The sequence below is a fragment of the Dryobates pubescens genome, chromosome 3 (genome assembly GCF_014839835.1).
Source record: "Dryobates pubescens isolate bDryPub1 chromosome 3, bDryPub1.pri, whole genome shotgun sequence".
Lineage (NCBI taxonomy): Eukaryota > Metazoa > Chordata > Aves > Piciformes > Picidae > Dryobates > Dryobates pubescens.
The window spans coordinates 4118389-4137165 of record NC_071614.1 but is presented as its reverse complement, the minus strand read 5'-3'; the positions used below and the strand labels follow the sequence as shown (position 1 = coordinate 4137165).

The following is an 18777-nucleotide window of genomic DNA, read 5'->3' as shown; positions in this document are numbered from 1 at the left end:
GGCACACACGTGGAAGCAAACAGCGATGAAAATTGGTAAAATCAGCTTTATTCAGGGGTGACCATCACTTAGGCATCAGCAATTGTAACCTCAACTTCTACACCTGGCTCAATGCTGATGGAAGTGATCTGCTTCACAATCTCAGACGGGCTGTGTAAGTCAATCAGCCGCTTATGGATCCGCATCTGGAACCGATCCCAGGTCTTGGAACCCTCACCACAAGGCGTCTTCCTGGTAGTGATTCGCAGAGTCTGCAGATAGATCGTGAGCACAGGGCAATGAGGGGATGCAAACACAGGACTTAGCAACAAGCCAAAGCACTGTATGGTATCCATCTCATTTTAAAGTTACTGAGGTTATACTGATGTTAGCACTCCTCCCCTCCACTTGATTCAATTAAGAAATACCAATCAAAATACATTAGATGCAGAAACTTAAAAGTGAAGGACAGAGAAGCTCCTTCCCACGTTCAAGATGCTTTGCACTGTCAAAGCAACTTGTGAAGTACTTCTCTCTTCACATTGGGTCACTCTCTGTTCAGTAGTACTGCTTTTCAGAGAATCATAGTGTGGTTTGGGCTGGAAGGGATCTTAAAGATCCTCTAGTTGTAGCCTCCCTGTTCCATGGGCAGGAACATCGCTCCCTACACCAGCCTGCTCAAAGCCCCATCCAAGCTGGCCCTCAATACTTCCACAACTTCTGAGCAACACGTTTCAATATCTCACCACCCCTATGGTAAACATTTTTTTCCTTCTATCCAATCTAAATCTCCCCTTTCAGTTTAAAGCCATTACTCTTTGTCCTATCACTACACTCCCTGATGAAGCCTCCTTCCCCATCTTTCCTGTAAGCCCCCCTTTAAGCATTGAAAGGTCTCCCCAGAGCCTTCTCCAGGCTGAACAATGCCAGCTCTGTCAGCCTTTCTTCACAGCAGAGGTGTTGCAGCCCTTTGATCATCTTCATGGCATTCTCTGGACCTGCTCAAACAGGTCCATGTCCTTCTTATGCTGGGAGCTCCAGAGCCCTGTTAGGTGAGGTCTCACCAGAGCAGAGCAAAGGGACAGAATCCCTTCCTTCACCTGCTGGCCACAGTTCTCTCATTTTCATGCAAGAAGATACTTCAAGGGCACATTTGCAGGAAAATCCCCAGGCTTGTAAGACAGGAACACAGTGCCAAGTACCTTGGTGGGCATGCGAACAGGTCCTTTCACCTTCAGATTTTTTTCCTTAGCACCTCTGATCAAGTCAGCACAGACTGCAAAAAAGAATAAATTACAGGTTTGTGAGGTGGGTTTTTTTTGGTTTGTTTCCTTAAGTGATGATTTCAAACAAGCTGTTGGCTCAGAATAGCGTATGAAGTGATCACTGCCATTCATTTTCCACGTTATCCTCATTGCCAACCACACACAAGTGAAAGTATTATACCATGGGGAGCAAAATCGTGTTACAACAGTGGGCAGAAGCCATCACTACAAGTTTAAGCTGTACTTAAGCTGTTACCAGCCTGAGGTTCTTGCATCAAGCAGTGATTCCACAACATTTGAGTTCCTAAAGCCAGTTCCTAAACAAAGACTAAATAATTTCTCACAGAACTCTTCATAAGAAGAATGACAAAACATTAATCAAGAGACTGGTGCCTCTCAGTTCTTGTGTATTCAAGTAGTAACTAAAAACCCTCACAAGGACTAAAGGGAAGAATCATTGAATGCTTTGGGTTGGGAAGGACCTTTAAAGGTCATCACAGAATCACACAATAGCTTGAGTTGGAAGAGATCTTAAAGGTCATCTAGTTCCAACTCTCCTGCCAAAGGCTGAGACACCTCTTACTAAGCCAGGTTTATCAAAGCCTCATCCAGCCTGGTCTTAAAATACTTCCAGGGATGAGGGTTACAACTTCTTGGGGCAACCTGTTCCAATGTCTCACCACCCTCATAGTCAAGAGCTAGTCCAACACCTCTGCAGTAAGCACAGACATCTTCAACTAGATCAGGTGGCTCAGAGCCCCATCAAAGAAGCTGCACTTAGGTTAAGTCATTATGACATGAAGTTTTCAGCATGGGGAAACACCCTGAACATCAGCTTGCATTAAATACTGAATTATAATCTGCTTGTCAGCACTTTGGGTTGACTTTGTTAGCCAGGGCACATACAAACAGGCAAACACCTGGTTCCAATACCTTCTATCAATGATGTCCTCCATTACTTAACAAGCTACCCCGGTTAAATAAAGACAACCCCAAATTGTCACTCACCCTTCTCAAGTGATTTCACATTGCGACTTGTCAGAGTAATCCTAATGCGATGGATGGCCACCTCTTGTTCCACAGGTGCTTTGCCAGTATCTTTAAACGCCTAAAACATTGCAATCACAAGCATGAGACACTGCAGCCAACACCAACGCATGCCAGCCACAGCCTCTTAAACTTCTGGCGCAAAAAAGAATAGATACGAGCTTGTTACGTTCTACTGAGTAGATGCCACACCCAAAGGGCATAGTGGCATGGAAGAGACGGTGGGAACAGAGAGGAAACCCAAAGCTTTCACTGCTCTAAGGAACAGCAAATTTTCAGTGCCCAGCTGCATTTTAAAAAGGGGAAGCTGTATGTGCATCTCTCCTGCTCTGCTGTCCAGTCACCAATCCTTCCTGTCCTCACAACACGTTAGATTTCACGTATCTTGTAACTTAACCTGGCCACCAATTAAGTACCAAAGGTCTCGACAAACCAGTACAGAGAGAACAAAAAGGGGCAGCTGGGCAGAAGGGCTAATTCAGCCACAAGGAAAGCTGACCGAAGAGCTTTAAACTGGTTTGTAGAGCTTATGCAATTAAACGCTTGCACATAATTGGCATGAACGTGGGCCACGTTTATTGAAAACAAGTAAAAGGTGAAAACACGGAGAAAGACGTGTCGTGGACGCCCGTGGATGAAATAAGGTGCTTCCCCAGCCTGCCGAGACATCACCAGCCACTTCAACTGCCACATTCCTCTAAGAAGAGTCGATTTTGAGGGCACAGACTCGAGGCCTTGCCGCCGCCACCACTCACACCGGCCCCGGGACCGCTCAGCGAGGAGCCGGCGCGGCCTGGCCTCCCGGGCCGCGCTCCCTGCGGGCCGGCGCTGCGAGGGGAGCCGGCGCACGGCCCCAGCCCCCCGGAGCCGCCCCAGCAGCCGGGGGATGCCTCTCACACACACACCCCCCCGGCACACCCAGCCCTGCCGCGGGGCCGAGGCCCAGCACCGGCGCAGCACACGCGGCCGCCCGGGCCTGGCGGCCGCCCGGGCCTGGCAGCCACGCGGCGCTCCCCACGGCCTCCCTCCCGCTCCCCGTTCCCTCCCGCCTCACCATGGCAGCAGCGGAGCCTTCCTGACCGACTTATTCCCGGGCGAAGGGCGGCGAGGGGCCCAGCGAACAGCGGTGAGCCAGGAGGCGGCGGCGGGCGGCGCGGGTAGAGGAAGGCAGGCCGGTGGCAGAGCCCTTTTATAAGCGGGCGGCGCCGCCTCCATCCGGGCGCCGCGGAACCTTTCACCCGCCGGGGCCCGGAAGCCGGCGAGGTGAGCAGGAAGGTGCACGCCGGCGGCCTCGGCGCTGCTGGTTACGGAGGTTCACGGCGCGTCAAGGGGATGGAGGGGGCTGGGAGCGGCTCCGCTCGCCCAGCCGGGCTCGGCAAGGCTGGCAGCCGGGCTGAGCTCCGGGGCCTGCCGCAGACGTGCCGAGCACACCGCTCGCCGCCCAGACGGCCGTTCCTGGGGGCGCCGGGCCTCCTGCGCCGGCGGGGTTACAGGTTCCAGCTTGGTCACCCCGCGCTCCTCGTTGCCTTTACCTGTGCACTTCAGCTTTGGGCTGGGGGAAGTGGCGGGAGCTGAAACACCAGCGAGTGTCTGTCGCTTCCAATGATAGCCAGGATGTGCCCATTCCACCTTTCTGTTTTTGACCTATTTCATCTGTTGCCGAAAGCGAGAACAGAAGCTCGAAGGCGCTGCTTACCTTCATTCTTAAATCGCGGAACTTAAATTGGTTTTATTTAGCGACGTCCCTGTCTTTATTCAGTTCAGGTAGTAGAGGGTTATGTTTTTAAGTGATAAAAGTCATTGATTTGGCCTGGGCACTGAACATTGCCCCCAGACAAGCATTTTGCTGAGAAAGTGCCCATTTTTACTTAAAAACTCTACACAATTGATTTATCACACTGGAGAAACAGATGCCACATGGTATGAAGTGATGACCTAAAGTCAGCTAGAGAACAGAATTAACCAAGTTGGAAAAGACCTTTGAGATCATTAAGTCCAACCTGTCACCCGACACCATCTAATCAACTAAACCATGGCACCAAGTGCCTCATCCAGTCTCTTCCTAAACACCTCCAGTGATGGCGACTCCATCACCTCCCTGGGCAGCACATTCTAATGGCCAATCACTGAAGAATTTCTTCCCCACATCCACCCTAAACTTCCCCTGGCACAGCTTGAGACTGTGTCCTCTTGTTCTGGGGCTGGTTGCCTAGGAGAAGAGACCAACCACTACTTGGCTACAACCTCCCTTCAGATAGTTGTAGAGAGCAATAAAGTCTCCCCTGAGCCCCCTCTTTTCCAGGCTAAGCAACCCCAGCTCCCTCAGCCTCTCTTCACAGGGCTGTGGTCCAAACCCCTCCCCAGCTTTGTTGGCCTTCTCTAGACACATCCCAGCAACATTTTAATTCTGATTTGGGGGTTTGGTAATCATAGACCTGTGTAGCCTTAGCAAAAGTACTGCCAGCCTTGGAAGCCTAATAATTAACTGCAGTTATTAAAGCCTGCTTGGTGGCTTAATATTAACTTAGTTTTGGTCATCACGCTGCCCTTAATACAATTTTTTCCCTTAACAATTACTGTATAGCCCTTAAACCATTTTGTTCCATTGGGATGGACAGTGTCAGACTTTGTTTTGCACTTGGATCACTTGGACCTGCTCTTTGAAATCTCTGGTTTGCTAGTAACTCACTTGGACTGGATGCTGTACTGTGATAAAGCAGTTGCAGTAAACATGGATGTAGAAGTTGTCATCTTGTTGAAGCTTCCTGAAGTGCAGCAATGGAGATTTGCAACTGAATAAACGTGTTTTGATGATAGTCTTTGTTTCTGTGGCCTCTTCCTGCCTGCAATGCAAGCAGCCTTTGGTGCTGCTGGTTTGTTTTCTGAGCCATTTAACAATTATATTAACAATTTTGAACTCACTTATGCATAAGAAACTCATGTTTACTCCCTTATCAGCTATTCCAACTACTTCCTGAGGAAGTTTTCCATCTATAAGTGTTTTATATTCATCACTCTTAAACACATGACCTCACACTGATCATGCTGAAACAATTTCCCCACTAATCCAGATGGTTCCCAATCAGCAATCTTGATACAATATTTACTTGGAGCTTTTATGAATGTTCTTAGTAAACTTTTATCTCCAGATAAATATTGAGTAGCTGGCTGCCAAGAACTGATTCCTGAGGGATTCAGTTAGAAATGGAGTCCTCCTTGATGACAGACCTGTTACTTTGGCTTTGATTTACTTGCTATGAACTGCACATGCTCAGCTCTGCCAGTGTGCTTCCTACTGAACAACTCAATGTACAAATGCCTCACACCAACACTTCTCTACCAAACACATGCTGTAATTGCATCAAAAGAAACAACAGATTCTCCATTCATTTAACCCATAACTGCAGTAGAATCTCCTCAATTTATTCCTTGTTCATCTATCAAGAAGTCAGTTGTTGCTTTGTTTTCTTGTTTCATTTTTCCTTTGCTTTTCCCTAGGATTAGCACAAACCTGACAGTAATTTATTCCTTTCTTATCTTTTTACCTCTAGAATTGGCACCACTTCAGCTTTCTTTGAGGTTGGTTGGGGTTGGGGTTTGTTTTGGTTTGTTGTTTTTTTTTTCTGAGCTTCCTCAGATTTCTCAAAGCTTATGGAAAATCCACATGAGCAGCACACAGGTCTCCTTTGCCAGCTCTTAAAATTCTTGGATGTGAGCTATCTGGAGCTGCTGATTTGAAAACCACCTCATTTCTGTTCCTATATTTGAGGCTTTCCCTAGCTATTGTTAGAATTTTCCAATACAAGTTGGTTTTCTCCACAACTCTAGAACAGAAATGTACCTGAACGTCCTGCTTTCTCTGGAATATGCTGTAAAAAAATACCCCTTCATGCTGTTCACATGAGTAAATACACCCATTGTAAATACAACTTTTTTTGCTTCCCTTCAGCCAGCTCTGTTGCCTTTTTCTGGACACACTCCAGCACTTCAATGCCATCGTAGTGATTGGCCCAAAAGTGGATCCAGTAGTCAAGGTGCAGCCTTACCACTGTGGAGTACAGGGCTACAATAACTTCCCCCAGTCCTGCTGGCCAAGGGGCTCTCTGAACACAGCAAACTGTTTAAAGAACAGAATTTGAAATGCCTTCCAGGATTCATAGCATGGTTTGGGTTGGAAGGGACTTTAAACATCATCTAGTTCCAACCACCCTGTCTTGGGCAGCAATACCTTCCACTACAGCAGGCTGCTCAAGGCCTCATCCAGCTTGGCCTTTAACACCTCCATGACCTCCCTGGTCAGCCTGTTCCAGTGTCTCACCAGCCTCACTGTAAAGATGCAGGTGGATTTGCTGCACTTACCTCGCTGGCTTCCATACAACCACTGTATGCTTAGTGTTTAGGAGCTAGCAGCATATGCTGGTGGATGTGAACTCTCAGTACTGTGCTAATAAAGACTTCAGAGTTGTCCTTCCTCTGTCAGCTTCCTGCAGAGACCTTGTGGGAAGCCACCAGCAGCAGCGTTTGCATGGTTGGAGGTCTCTCCTTGAAGAAGAAAGCAACTGATTTTACAGGAGTTATGTTTGCTCATATATGTAGCCCTCATATTTTTGCCCAGGACCCTCTGTCTACTCTTTTAGAGCCCAGTTATGAAGTCACAGATGACATCTTTCTCCTCCAAACACCACTTAAATCTAATCTAATTCTTTGGCGAGACAGAGTAGGAGGGAATTGTTTCACGGTGCTTGCACTGCCTCTCCATCATGGAGCAGGGATAATTTAAGGAATGACACTGACCTCACACTGCCTGATGACCAGAGGGAAGACTTCTCTTGATATAGAGTACATCACTGCAATGTGTTTTGGGCTTTTAAGGTTTTTTCCCCCTCACCCCTCTACAATCAGTTTTCTCCTTGTGATAGTCTCCATCAAAGTGATTCTCGGGTAACAAATGTCTGCAAGCACAATATTTAGCAAGTGCTTTCCACAGATTAAGAGATTTAAAGCCAGGGGAAATCACTGTCTTGATGGTACAAGACTATTAGAGCAGGATATTAGTTGCATCTCAATTTTACCTCCAATACATCCAGGGGTCAGCTTGCATTCTGTGGGATGTGCAGAGAGATTCCCTTCCCAACCCTGGAGTCTGGAAAGAAAAGACTAAAGCCAGGTCGGTAATGCTTCTCCTGTTGTGAGCCGACCCTCTGTGAACTAGCAGAGTTAAATTACTCCAAACCTGACAGAAACGGGAGTCATAACATAAAACACAGGGCCTGGAACTAAAGGAGATAGCATGGTGTTAAAGATGTGCTTTAGAAGCAGGAATTGTTAGCCACTGAGGAAATCATTACCCTGTGATTGTTCGGAACAGCTGGTCAGATCCACAACATCACATGAAAGTGATCCAAGAGGCATCAAATAATAAGTTTTGGTTTCAAAGGGCTTGCTAACTTCTCTAACAAGTGGCAGCTGCAGCTTGCAACGTAGAAATCAGGAGGTTGCAGCAGGGGGGCAGGAGCAACAACCATGGAGTCTGTAATGTGATTTCAGAGAAGACCCAGCAGGTCTGCTCAAGAGAAAACTTGCAGGAGAGCACAGCAAAGTCTATTAAACTTTTCTGCCACCTAGTCAAACCCTAACCCTGCTAAAGCAGGGTCTCCCAGAACAGGTTACACAGGATCACATCCAGGTCAGTTTCAAATGCCTCCAGAGATGGAGTCCCCACAACCTTTATGCTCAGCCTGGTCCAAGTTTCCAGCACCCTCACAAAGCTGCTTCTCCTTATGTTTAGGTGGAAGCCTGTGGGTCCACAGTGACATCAGTGAGCTCCATCAGTATTTGTGAATGCACCCCATCAGATGCATTCTGGTTTGATTGCTCCCTAACCTGATCTGTCTCTACTAATGGTGAATCTTCCTTGCTCCAGCCTTCCACTGGCCTCTCAACTGTTGTATGTTTATTTTTAATACTTGAGTTTAGTCCTTGTTTATCTTTGGAGACATCACAGAGCCATGGATTCTGAGCTATCATCCTGAGACGTTTCTTGAGTAGAATTAACTCAATGCTCATCAAAATTAAAAAGACAGCAAGTAAAATCTTAGGGGAAAAAAATAGGACAACCTTATGACAGCAGATTATGATGAGCCTGCACCTTGGGTGCTGTGCAGAGTTCTCACCCCCTCTCAAAAGAGAATTCAATTAAATTGGCAGACATCTGCAGAGCTGATTAAGCTTCAAGAGTAGGTCTTGGCCATGCAGTATTCTCCTGTCAAGTATAACAGAGACTTTAAAGGGTGCTTGATTTTGCACAGAGACTCGAGTAGCACTCGGTGATGCTAAAGTATCCTCAAGCACAAACCAGCAAGTTTCTATCAGTTAAAGCAACTAGCTCCCTAGTCTGGCAAAATAAACACAACACCTCAGCATCCAGGAACTACTACTAGAAGTTTTAATTCCATTTTTTAATTCATTCCTTTGAGGGCTGGAGAAACATTCTTATGCAAGGCTTGATGTTAAGGTGAGGCATGCCAATGGCTTTATCAGAATTTATATCTTAACATGCCCTCAGCTAATCATTTTACAAGGTACCTGGCTTATTCTGATAACTTCTGGAAGGTAATTCCTTGTTTATTAAAGGTTATGCAACAAGGGGAAAAAAAAAAACCCAAACCAAACCCCAAATCAAAGCCACAGAAGTTCTGCTTCTATAGCATAATTATTTTGACAGAGAACACAGGAAATCCACTCCAGAATCTACCTTGGGTTTCTGATTCCAGCTGGCATTCTACACTTCCACTTAAGGGGGAGAGAAGAGCAAGAAACAGTTAAGCTTAGATATGCTTTATAAAGTATTTCTTTCAATGCCATAAAGACCTACAGAATCATCTCAAATTCACATAGTTGCTCATTTCCAGGATTTCACGGGGCTAAGAACAGATGTGTGTCAGAAATCAGGAAACTGGCTCAATTCCTTTGAGAGGTTGTTGGGTTTTTTCTTTTCCAGAATGGAAGCACGGGGGAGGAAAGGGAAAGAAGGAAACTAAATGTGACTGAAACATCACCATCTCTGCCTCAAAGAGAAGCTGAATCTTCAAGCTGAATGGCAATATCAGCTAGAGGAGCCAGGTCTTTATAGCGCCAGATATGGGGCTGGTATCTCAACAGATCTGCGGTTATCAGCTCTGATAAATCAAGGATCAGAGCTCTGTCTTCAGCATTGCCTACAGCACTTCCTCTCCTAGACAGGTTACAACCAGATCAGGAATGATAACAGGTAAGACACAAGCAGCACAGAGGATAGTTCAATAGTGCAAGGTTTGAGCAGCACCAGAGTATCATTATCACTGCTCTAAGCAAACTTCTTTTCAGTGCTTCCCGTATCTTGCCCAGTCCTGACCCGCACATTAAGAAAGGGTAACTCCCCTCACACACACTTACCCTGATTTGGGAGATTTTTATGTTGACATCTCTCTCTCCCTCCATCTCTTCCCAATTATTTTTAAACTCCCCCTCCAAAACCTGGGAACTTCCTACTCCGCACAAGATGCTCTTCAGATACTAGAGTTTACAACAGACCAAGCAGCAAGCTGCAACTGACAACACCTGGTAGCATAAGGGTCTCTTAAACACAGGCTGGTCATGCACCTTCTTGCTCTTAACAGCCTTAGACCCACAGAAAGGCTCCAGATTGCAGTGGGGAGATTGGGTAGCTCCCATTTCAGAAACAACACACTCACTGAAACAAAATACACTGAAGAACAAGGAGGGAAAAGCCCCACTGGCACTGTCCTTTTTTCCTGCATTCGCTGGTTGGTGATGCAGACTCATTCCTTAGCAAGTGAAGAGGAAAAGCTCAAATGCACAAACCTAACTGTCTGTGAAGAACTACTCATAGCTGACAGTTTGGAAATACCAGAAGGTATTATGAACAAAGAACCCTCCAAAAGCAGCCCTTTTTTTTGTACTTCACTTCAAGACAGCTATTTTTCTGTATCACATTCCCCAGTTTCTCCCCAGGCAAAGCAGCACACACCAGGTCAGCCAGAAAGAGCCTTCTCTGCCAACATCTTGATCCTTGTGTCTACCCCCTCCCATGATAAAAACCCCACAGCTTTGTTAAATCTCTTTATTTATATTCTTCTTATATCAAAACAGTTTCTTCTTTTTCAGTATAAAAAAAAGACCACAACCCACCAGCAACAAAACCATTAGATCACACAAGGCCCAGATTCATTCTGTTTGAGGAAAGACAGAGGGAAAGGAAAGAAAAGTCAGCTCTAAGAGACAGGGTAAGAGCCCTGAGCTCTCCTAGAGGCTCCCCTTGAGAGCCCGGAGTTTGGGGAGCAGCTGGGTTGCGCTCAGGCGCTCCTCAACATTGGCCTTCCAGCAGCAGCTGATGATGCTCTGGAGCCTCTGGCCCACTGGTGACTCGTGGAAGACAGCAGCAGCCAGGGAAGGACGCAAGTTGTAGGCCACCACAGCATAGAGCACGTACTGCCTCTCGCCCAGGTAGGGCTGCTCCCGCATGACGATCTGCCAGAGGGTGATGGCAAAGGAGTAGATGTCTGCCTTGGCCGTCACCCTCTCCCCTTTGAGGAGCTCAGGGGCACGGTGTGTGTACGTGCCCCCTTGCTGGCACACGTGGGAGCTCTGGGACAAGCCCTCCTCCAGTTTCTGGGAGCACCCAAAGTCTCCAATCTTGCACGTTCCCTGCTCGGTGATGAAGACGTTCGCAGGCTTCAAGTCCAAGTGCACGATGCCCTGGGAGTGGAGGAAGGCCAAGCCGGCCATGATGTCACAGGAGTAGCACACAGCCTCCCGCATGCCCAGGGCCTTCCTCCCGCAGCCTCCTTCGTCGTCCTCGCCCTGTCCCCACGCGTCGCCGGTGCCGTAGATGACGTGGTGCAGGGTGATGCTGCCCACGTACTCCATGATGACGGTGCCCAGGCTGTCCTGGCTGGCTGGGGCACAGGTGCTGGCAGCCACCACACGCACCACGTTGGCATGCTGCAGCCGGGCCACGTTCAGCTCGGCCCAGAAGCTCTGGCGTGAGGCCAGGCGGTTCTTGCTGCTCTTCTTCACCTGCTTCACGGCCACAGTCACCCCGTGGTAGGTGGCTTTGTAGACAGAACCGAAGCCGCCAGAACCCAGGGGCTGCAGGAGGCAGAGCTGGTCCCAGTCAATGGAGCACCAGGCCAGGCGTGGAGGCAAGCGGCGAGTCCTGCCCGAAGGAGCTCCTCCCAAGAGGCTTTTGCTGTCGGTGTCAGGGATAATCAAGGGGCTGCTGCAGGGTCTGAGATCCACAGATGGGGAAAACTCCAAAGGAAGAAAGCAATTAAGAGGAATAGGAGAGGGCATAATAAGGTGGAAAAAACCAAGAGGCACTTACTGAGACAGAAGACCAGAGAGTTACCCTGACAGAAAGGACCACAGAAGGCCTTCCAAAACCTTTTATCCTCTCTTCACCTTTCTCCCCTCCCACCCCAAATGAACTGCATCTGTCACAAGCAGCTGAACCCAAGCAGGCTCACCTGCAAACACTCTTCTCCAATTGTGAAGTTAAACTCTAGAAAGTCAAGGCAAATGGAGAGGAACCATATGGTAGTTGTGTTGTGATCATAGAATGGGGTGGGCTGGAAGGGACCTTTCAGGGTTAGCCAGTCCAATCCCCTGCAGTGAGCAGGGACACCTTACACTCCAGCAGGCTGCTCAGAGCCCCAGCCACCCTGACCTGGAATGTTTCCAGGGATGGGGCATCTCCCACCTCTCTGGGCAGCCCCTGCTCAAAAGTCTGTCCCCAGCTATCTGATCAGCCCCTTTAAAGCACTGAAAGCTCACCTTGGAGCTTTCTCTTCATGCTGAACAACCCCAGCCCTCAGCCTTTCTCCACAGCAGAGGGGTTCCAGCCCTTAGAGATGACCCTGGGCACTTTGATGGGCCACCACAAATTCCCAGAGGTTCCTTTGAGTTCCAGGGTCTTAAATCTGCCTGATGAAAATGGGGCACACAGGTCATGGCTGCTGGTAAGAAGGTTTGCCCCAGTGACCAGGCAGGAGCTTCCTGTGAAGAAAAGCTGAGCAGAGCATGGGAACTGTAGGGCAATGCTGTAATACCTCACTGCATAAGGAGCCAGGCACTGCCCAAAGGAGAGGTGACAATTTTTAGGTGAGTTTGGGAGCCTAGTGTGTTTTTAGTTGTCATTCATGTTTGATAGTCCTGTGTGAGAGCTGGGATGTCGCTCATTTATGGCATGCCCCTTGCCCACACCAAGCCTGGGCTTTATTTTCATTTTCCATGCAAGCAGTTGTGAGGGACCTTCAGGATTTACACATGACCATGTGGCTAACAACATAACACACAGGCAGGAAGCCAAGAGCTGAGCTTCTCTTCAGCCACACAGCCCACAGCATGTCTCTGCTGAAATCCTATCTACTGCTGCACAAGGACAGCTGACAAACACCTTCCCTGCAGGAGTCTGTGTACCCCTTAGATAAATTGCTGTCTCTTGTAGATTAATCAAGTGTTTGGAAGAAACTCTTCCAACTTGCCTGGGAATCCACAGGCTGTGTTAACTTGGAGATAACTTTACAGACTGCAGGATTCTTTTGGGACTTCTCATGGCATCAGAGACTTGTTTTGGTTGGAAAAGACCTTTAAGATCAAGCCCAACCATCATCTAACTCCACCAAGTGCCAAACAAAACAAAAATCCTTGGTTTTTCAGTTTCTCCAGGTTGGATTGCTCCCCTCCCACCCATCCATGCATGCACACACACATACATCTACACACCCCCCCCAGTTTGAGCAATGTGCTGCTCTTCAGAACCTGGGAGCATCCAGGTTCTCTGTGTTGTTTCACAGACATCAAGCAGAGATCTGATGGATTTCTGTGGCAGTGACAGTCAAACCATTCTTCTTCACTGCAGACTGCAGCTCAGTGCAACAGGAAAATCAGTGGCATGGGCAAAGTGGTGAGGATCAATGGAAATGATTTCCAGCCCACCCCCAGCATGCATTATCATCTCCTTGCTTCCAGAGGGCTCAGCTGATGTCTCTTCAGTGCCCTCTGTGGCAAACTGGCTTTGTAGGTGGTGACTTTATGACACAAATGTCCCCAGTGGAGACAAGGTTGTGGGATGATGATGCCACTGAAGAAAACAGCTGCTAATTCTGTATGTTTAAATACTGACGTCTCTGAAAATGTTCATTTCTCGAGGCCACAAGGCCCATTGCCACAGATAAATGTAGTTGTATAAAAACAGGGCAAAATGTTTCACCTTTATGAGGAGTAGGGTTTGTACTGAATGACCTGGGATGTAGCACTCAGCTAGGAACTTGAAATTGCTGCTGCTGCTGTTGCTGGGGTCTATCATTTTCCACATCCCCACCTCCACTGCTGTTAGTTTGCTGAAGGCCCCAGCTCGTAATGGCAAGCAGCAGCTCATCCTCCATTGCACTTCTCAAACTCTTGTTTTGTAGCAGAGGTTATCTCCCTGCCCTGCTCTCTGCCTGTTTGTGATCACCAGCCCTTGCTGTGCCAGCTGCACCAACTGACACTCTGGAAAACTCAGCTCCTATCTGACTGAACCCAGCGTTGTGATTTGCCAAGCGGGTAAGGCACCAGCACGTAGCTCCACAGTCCTTGCTAGTCCAGCAGCAGCTCTGCACCACGTTGGGATTTCCCTGTCAAAAAGACCCACTCTTTGTCCCAGGGCATGTTGAGCTGTGGGGAGGAGGAAAGTGAAGGGGGGAACTGGAATGGTCTTTCTCTTCCACTGCTGGAGGACAGCCAGACCAGGTGTAGAGAATACTGAGACTGCTTTTCTGCACTTTCTTATGCAAGTTTTGGAAAGGGCTGGCTGCAGGAGGGAGAGAAGGGGGGAGGGATGCCTGTGGCTCTGAATTTACCAAGCTCTGGAGGGACTGCACCATGAGATCTGTGGATGCAACATCAGTATGATCCAGGCAATCACATTCCCTTTATTACAGTTCCCAGGGGGTGTCTGTCTGGAAGATGTTCATCCAGGAAGGGTGGGCAAGACCAGCTATGACAGCAACACCATGGGGTGGTTTTCTTTCAGGGCAGAGGGGGAACAAATGATTTTGCAGAGTATTTCAGGGCTTTTTGGCTCTTCAATATACCAAGGCCACTGCTCTCAGGCAAGTGAGAAACCTGCAACACAGAGGTGGTGAGCTCAGAGGAAGGGCACAGGGATCACAACAAAGGGGAGATGTCTGTGTACAGAGCCAGCAGTTCTCTGTAATCATTTCTCTCAGACTAGGTTACAGCAAGAAGTCTAGAAAGTCAAGAGCTGGAAGAGAGAGGAACCCAAAAGCAGGAGAACAGAGACAATGCTGAGGATGGTACAAGTATGTCCCTAAACCTAATGACATGTGGAATCTTCACTTCCCGGGCAAACAGTCTAGGCCAGGCAGCAACTGTGTGCAACCAGCAGAGGCAGCTTTCTGCAGGTGGGAGCAGGCTGCTCCTTGGGCTGTGCAGCACCTCTTCCCCTTGGGAGTCGGTCAGACTTCTCCAGCAGCGTCAGGGGCAGACAGATGTTTGGGATCAGAGCAAGAGAGCTTCCCTGGCAGTATTTCCAAGAGCCAGCCCACATGCTGTGCCTAGCACCTGCCACACTCCGTGCTTTGTCCTGTCAGGACTTGTGTTAATCTGAGGTGGTGGAGAACCACTCACCCACGGCTCCCAAATCAGCAGTCCCACCCTGGACACCCCAAACTCACCTTCCAGTGCCCGACAGCGTTTCAGAGTGCAATCTGATGGCAAGCTCAGTTGCTTCCTTCAGCCCAGCTCTGTCTTTTCACAAAGACGGGCGCACAATGCGGTCTGTTCCTCGGTGGGATCACGGAACACAGCCTCTAAGGCTCTCTGAAAACTCTGACATTCTACCAGTGACACAGGATCACAGGATGTCAGGGGTTGGAAGGGACCCAAAGACATCATCCAGACCAACCCCCCTGCCAGGGCAGGACCATACAACCTAGCACAGGGCACAGAGGAACGCATCCAGACGGGCCTTGAAAGCCTCCCGAGAAGGAGACTCCACAACCCCTCTGGGCAGCCTGTTCCAGCGCGCTGTCACCCTCACAGTGACGAGGTTCCCCCTTGCGTTGAGGTGGAACCCCCCGTGCTGCAGCTCACACCCGCTGCTCCTTCTCACCCTATCACCGCATCGCTAAGGTTGGAAGAGACCTCGAGGATCATCGAGTCCAACCCGTCTCCACAGACCTCATGACGAGAAAGCTGCACCTTGGCCCCCTCCCAGCGCCTCCACCCAGCAGGGCCAGATGCATGCTTCAGGTAGCAACCCCCACCCCCCCCACCTCCCCCCCCACCCCCCCTCGCCGCTCCAGCAGCAGCTATTGAAATGCCAGGCACCCGTGATTCATTAACTAAAACCATTCTGTAATTTTATTGATATATTTTGTGGAGTTCACATAGTTTTGGTTGGTTTATTATTATTTTTTTTTTCTCTTTTCTTTTTTTTTTTTCTTTTTTTCTTTTTTTGTACAGCAAACATAACACTGTAGGCCACAAGAAGCTGCAGCACTATTGTTTAATAGCAGCAAGGTATATCTCTTTTCTTTTTTTTTTCTTGTCTTTTTTTTTTGTCTTTTTTTTTTTTAATAGTCAGGGTATGTGGACAATAAATAGTCTGTGTCTTTGGATGTGAATGTTTTTAACATGAAGTTCTGCTGCAGCTTCGTACTGTGATTGCTATTTTTACAGAGCTTATACACAAAAATATATATGCCATCTTTTTTGTTTTTTGTTTTTGTTTTTTTTTTGTCTATATTTTATACAAATACAACAGTAGTTTGTGAATACATTTTGTTTCTGTTCGTCTTAAAAGTACATATACATGATAAGCAACTCGATTTTCCCATATCACAGGATAGCAAATTTTAAATGCAAGAAACATATACAAATTCGGGCTGGAATGCAGGGTTTTGTGTTATTTTTCTCCTTTTCATTCTTATTTCCACCCCCCCCCACCCTCCCCTTCTATTTTTTTTTTCTGACACAAAACTTTTCTCTTTCAAAAACCTTTTAAGCATCCGAGTCCAAACAATTCATTTACTCGCTTTTCCCGCCAGCTAGAACATAGAAATTCAGCAATCCAAGGCAGGGTTTGGGTGTGGCATCATCCCCCAGTATTTATTTGCTTTCTGTGTGTTCATTTCTTTTTGGTGTGTTCATTTTGTGTGTGTGTGTGTATTTTGTGTGTGTGTGTTCATTTCTTTTTGGTGTGTTTATTTTTCGTGGTGGGGGGGGTTGTGTGTGTGTTTATTTTGTGTGTGTATTTTTTGTGTGTGTTCATTTCTTTTAGGTGTATTTTGTGTGTGTGTATTTTGTGTGTGTGTTCATTTCTTTTAGGTGTGTTTGTGTGTGTGTATTTTGTGTGTGTATTTTGTGTGTGTGTTCATTTCTTCTAGGTGTGTTTGTGTGTGTGTTCATTTCTTTTAGGTGTGTTCGTGTGTGTGTATTTTGGTGTGTTTATTTTGTGTGTGTGTTCATTTCTTTTAGGTGTGTTTGTGTGTGTGTATTTTGTGTGGGGGGTTTTGTGTGTGTTTCTGTGTGTATTTTTTGTGTGTGTTCATTTCTTTTAGGTGTATTTTGTGTGTGTGTATTTTGTGTGTGTTCATTTCTTTTACGTGTGTTTGTATTTTGTGTGTGTTCATTTCTTTTAGGTGTGTTTGTGTGTATTTTGTGTGTGTTCATTTCTTTTACGTGTGTTTGTGTGTGTGTATTTTGTGTGTGTATTTTGTGTGTGTGTTCATTTCTTTTAGGTGTGTTTGTGTGTGTGTATTTTGTGTGTGGGGTTTTGTGTGTGTGTGTGTATTTTTTGTGTGTGTTCATTTCTTTTAGGTGTATTTTGTGTGTGTGCATTTTGTGTGTGTTCATTTCTTTTAGGTGTGTTTGTGTGTGTGTATTTTGTGTGTGTATTTTTTGTGTGTGTTCATTTCTTTTAGGTGTGTTTGTGTGTGTTTATTTTGTGTGTGTGTTCATTTCTTTTAGGTGTGTTTGTGTGTGTGTATTTTGTGTGTGTTCATTTATTTTTGGTGTGTTTATTTTTTGTGTGTGTGTGGTTTTGTGTGTGTTTATTTTGTGTGTGTATTTTGTGTGTGTGTGTTCATTTCTTTTAGGTGTGTTTGTGTGTGTGTATTTTGTGTGTGTTCAATTTGTGTGTGTTCATTTATTTTTGGTGTGTTTATTTTTCGTGTGTGTGGTTTTGTGTGTGTTTGTGTGTGTGTTCATTTCTTTTAGGTGTGTTTGTGTGTGTGTATTGTGTGTGTGTGTGTTTTGTGTGTGTGCTCATTTCTTTTTGATGTGTATGTGTGTGTTTTTTGTGTGTTTATTTTGTGTGTGTGTATTTTTTGGGTGTGTTTGTGTGTGTGTTTTTTGGGTGTACTTAATTTTTGGGGGTGTTTTTTTTTTGGTGTTTGTGTGTGTGTGTATGTGTGTTAATTTTTTGGGGGTGTTCATTTTTTGTGTGTATTTTTGTGTGTGTTTTAATGCCTTCATTTTTTTGTGTGTTTGTGTGTGTGTTTACTTCTCTGTGTGTTTATTTTTTTTGTGTTTAATTTTTGTGTCTTCATTTTTTTGTGTGTTTTTGTGTCTTGGATTTTTTTCTGTGTTTAATTTTTGTGTCTTCATTTTTTTGGTGTGTTCAATGTTCAATTTTTGTGTCTTCATTTTTTTGTGTGTTTAATTTCTGTGTCTTCATTTTCTTGTGTGTTTAATTTCTGTCTTCATTGTTTTGTGTGTCTAATTTTTGTGTCTTCATTTTCTTGTGTGTTTAATTTTTGTGTCTTCAATTTTTTTGGTGTGTTTAATTTTTGTGTCTTCATTTTCTTGTGTGTTTAATTTCTGTGTCTTCAATTTTTTTGGTGTGTTTAATTTTTGTGTCTTCATTTTCTTTTGTGTCTAATTTTTGTGTCTTCATTTTCTTGTGTGTTTAATTTCTGTGTCTTCATTTTTGTGTGTGTCTAATTTTTGTGTCTTCATTTTCTTGTGTGTTTAATTTTTGTGTCTTCTTTTTTTGTGTGTGTTCTTTGTGTTCATCATTTTGTGTGTGTGTGTCCAACATTTTGTGTGTGTGTGTTCATCATTTTGTGTGTGTGTTCATTTTGTGTGTGTCCAACATTTTGTGTGTGTGTGTGTGTGTTCATCATTTTGTGTGTGCGTGTTCATCATTTTGTGTGTGTTCATTTTGTGTGTGTTCATCATTTTGTGTGTGTTTGTTTTGTGGGTGGGTTTTTTTGTGTGTGTGTGTTTATTGTGTGTGTAAATGCAAAGGCTTTTTAGCAACATACAGCATGTTTCTTCACTCCACACCATGTCAAAAGCCCACACTGGATGGGAACTAGCTGTCACCTGTTGTCGTGAACAAGGGCTGGGGCTTGCTTGTCAAAGAGTTGAAATTTGCATGTCCAAAAATAAGGTTGTTTCTTTTTCTTTTTGCAAG

General features: G+C 46.2%; 2 protein-coding genes and 1 non-coding gene across 3 annotated transcripts; all 3 read right to left on the bottom strand.

Moving 5' to 3' along the window:
• Positions 1 to 26: 26 nt before the first annotated feature.
• RPS20 (ribosomal protein S20) lies at positions 27 to 3478 on the bottom strand. The gene is made up of 4 exons (XM_054180194.1): positions 3346 to 3478; positions 2253 to 2352; positions 1182 to 1255; positions 27 to 251 (listed from the first exon to the last, which is right to left on the bottom strand). The coding sequence occupies exons 1-4, from the start codon at positions 3346 to 3348 to the stop codon at positions 69 to 71; spliced, it is 360 nt and encodes a 119-aa protein (XP_054036169.1). The 5' UTR covers positions 3349 to 3478; the 3' UTR covers positions 27 to 68.
• On the bottom strand, positions 1335 to 1399 carry LOC128899930 (small nucleolar RNA U54). Its single transcript, XR_008463184.1, has one exon. It is a non-coding gene; the product is annotated as a small nucleolar RNA U54 (small nucleolar RNA).
• A 7117-nt stretch (positions 3479 to 10595) lies between the features above and the next one.
• Positions 10596 to 11645, bottom strand: MOS (MOS proto-oncogene, serine/threonine kinase). Its single transcript, XM_009904112.2, has one exon. It carries the CDS (start codon positions 11643 to 11645, stop codon positions 10596 to 10598), a length of 1050 nt encoding a protein of 349 aa, XP_009902414.1.
• Positions 11646 to 18777: the final 7132 nt, after the last annotated feature.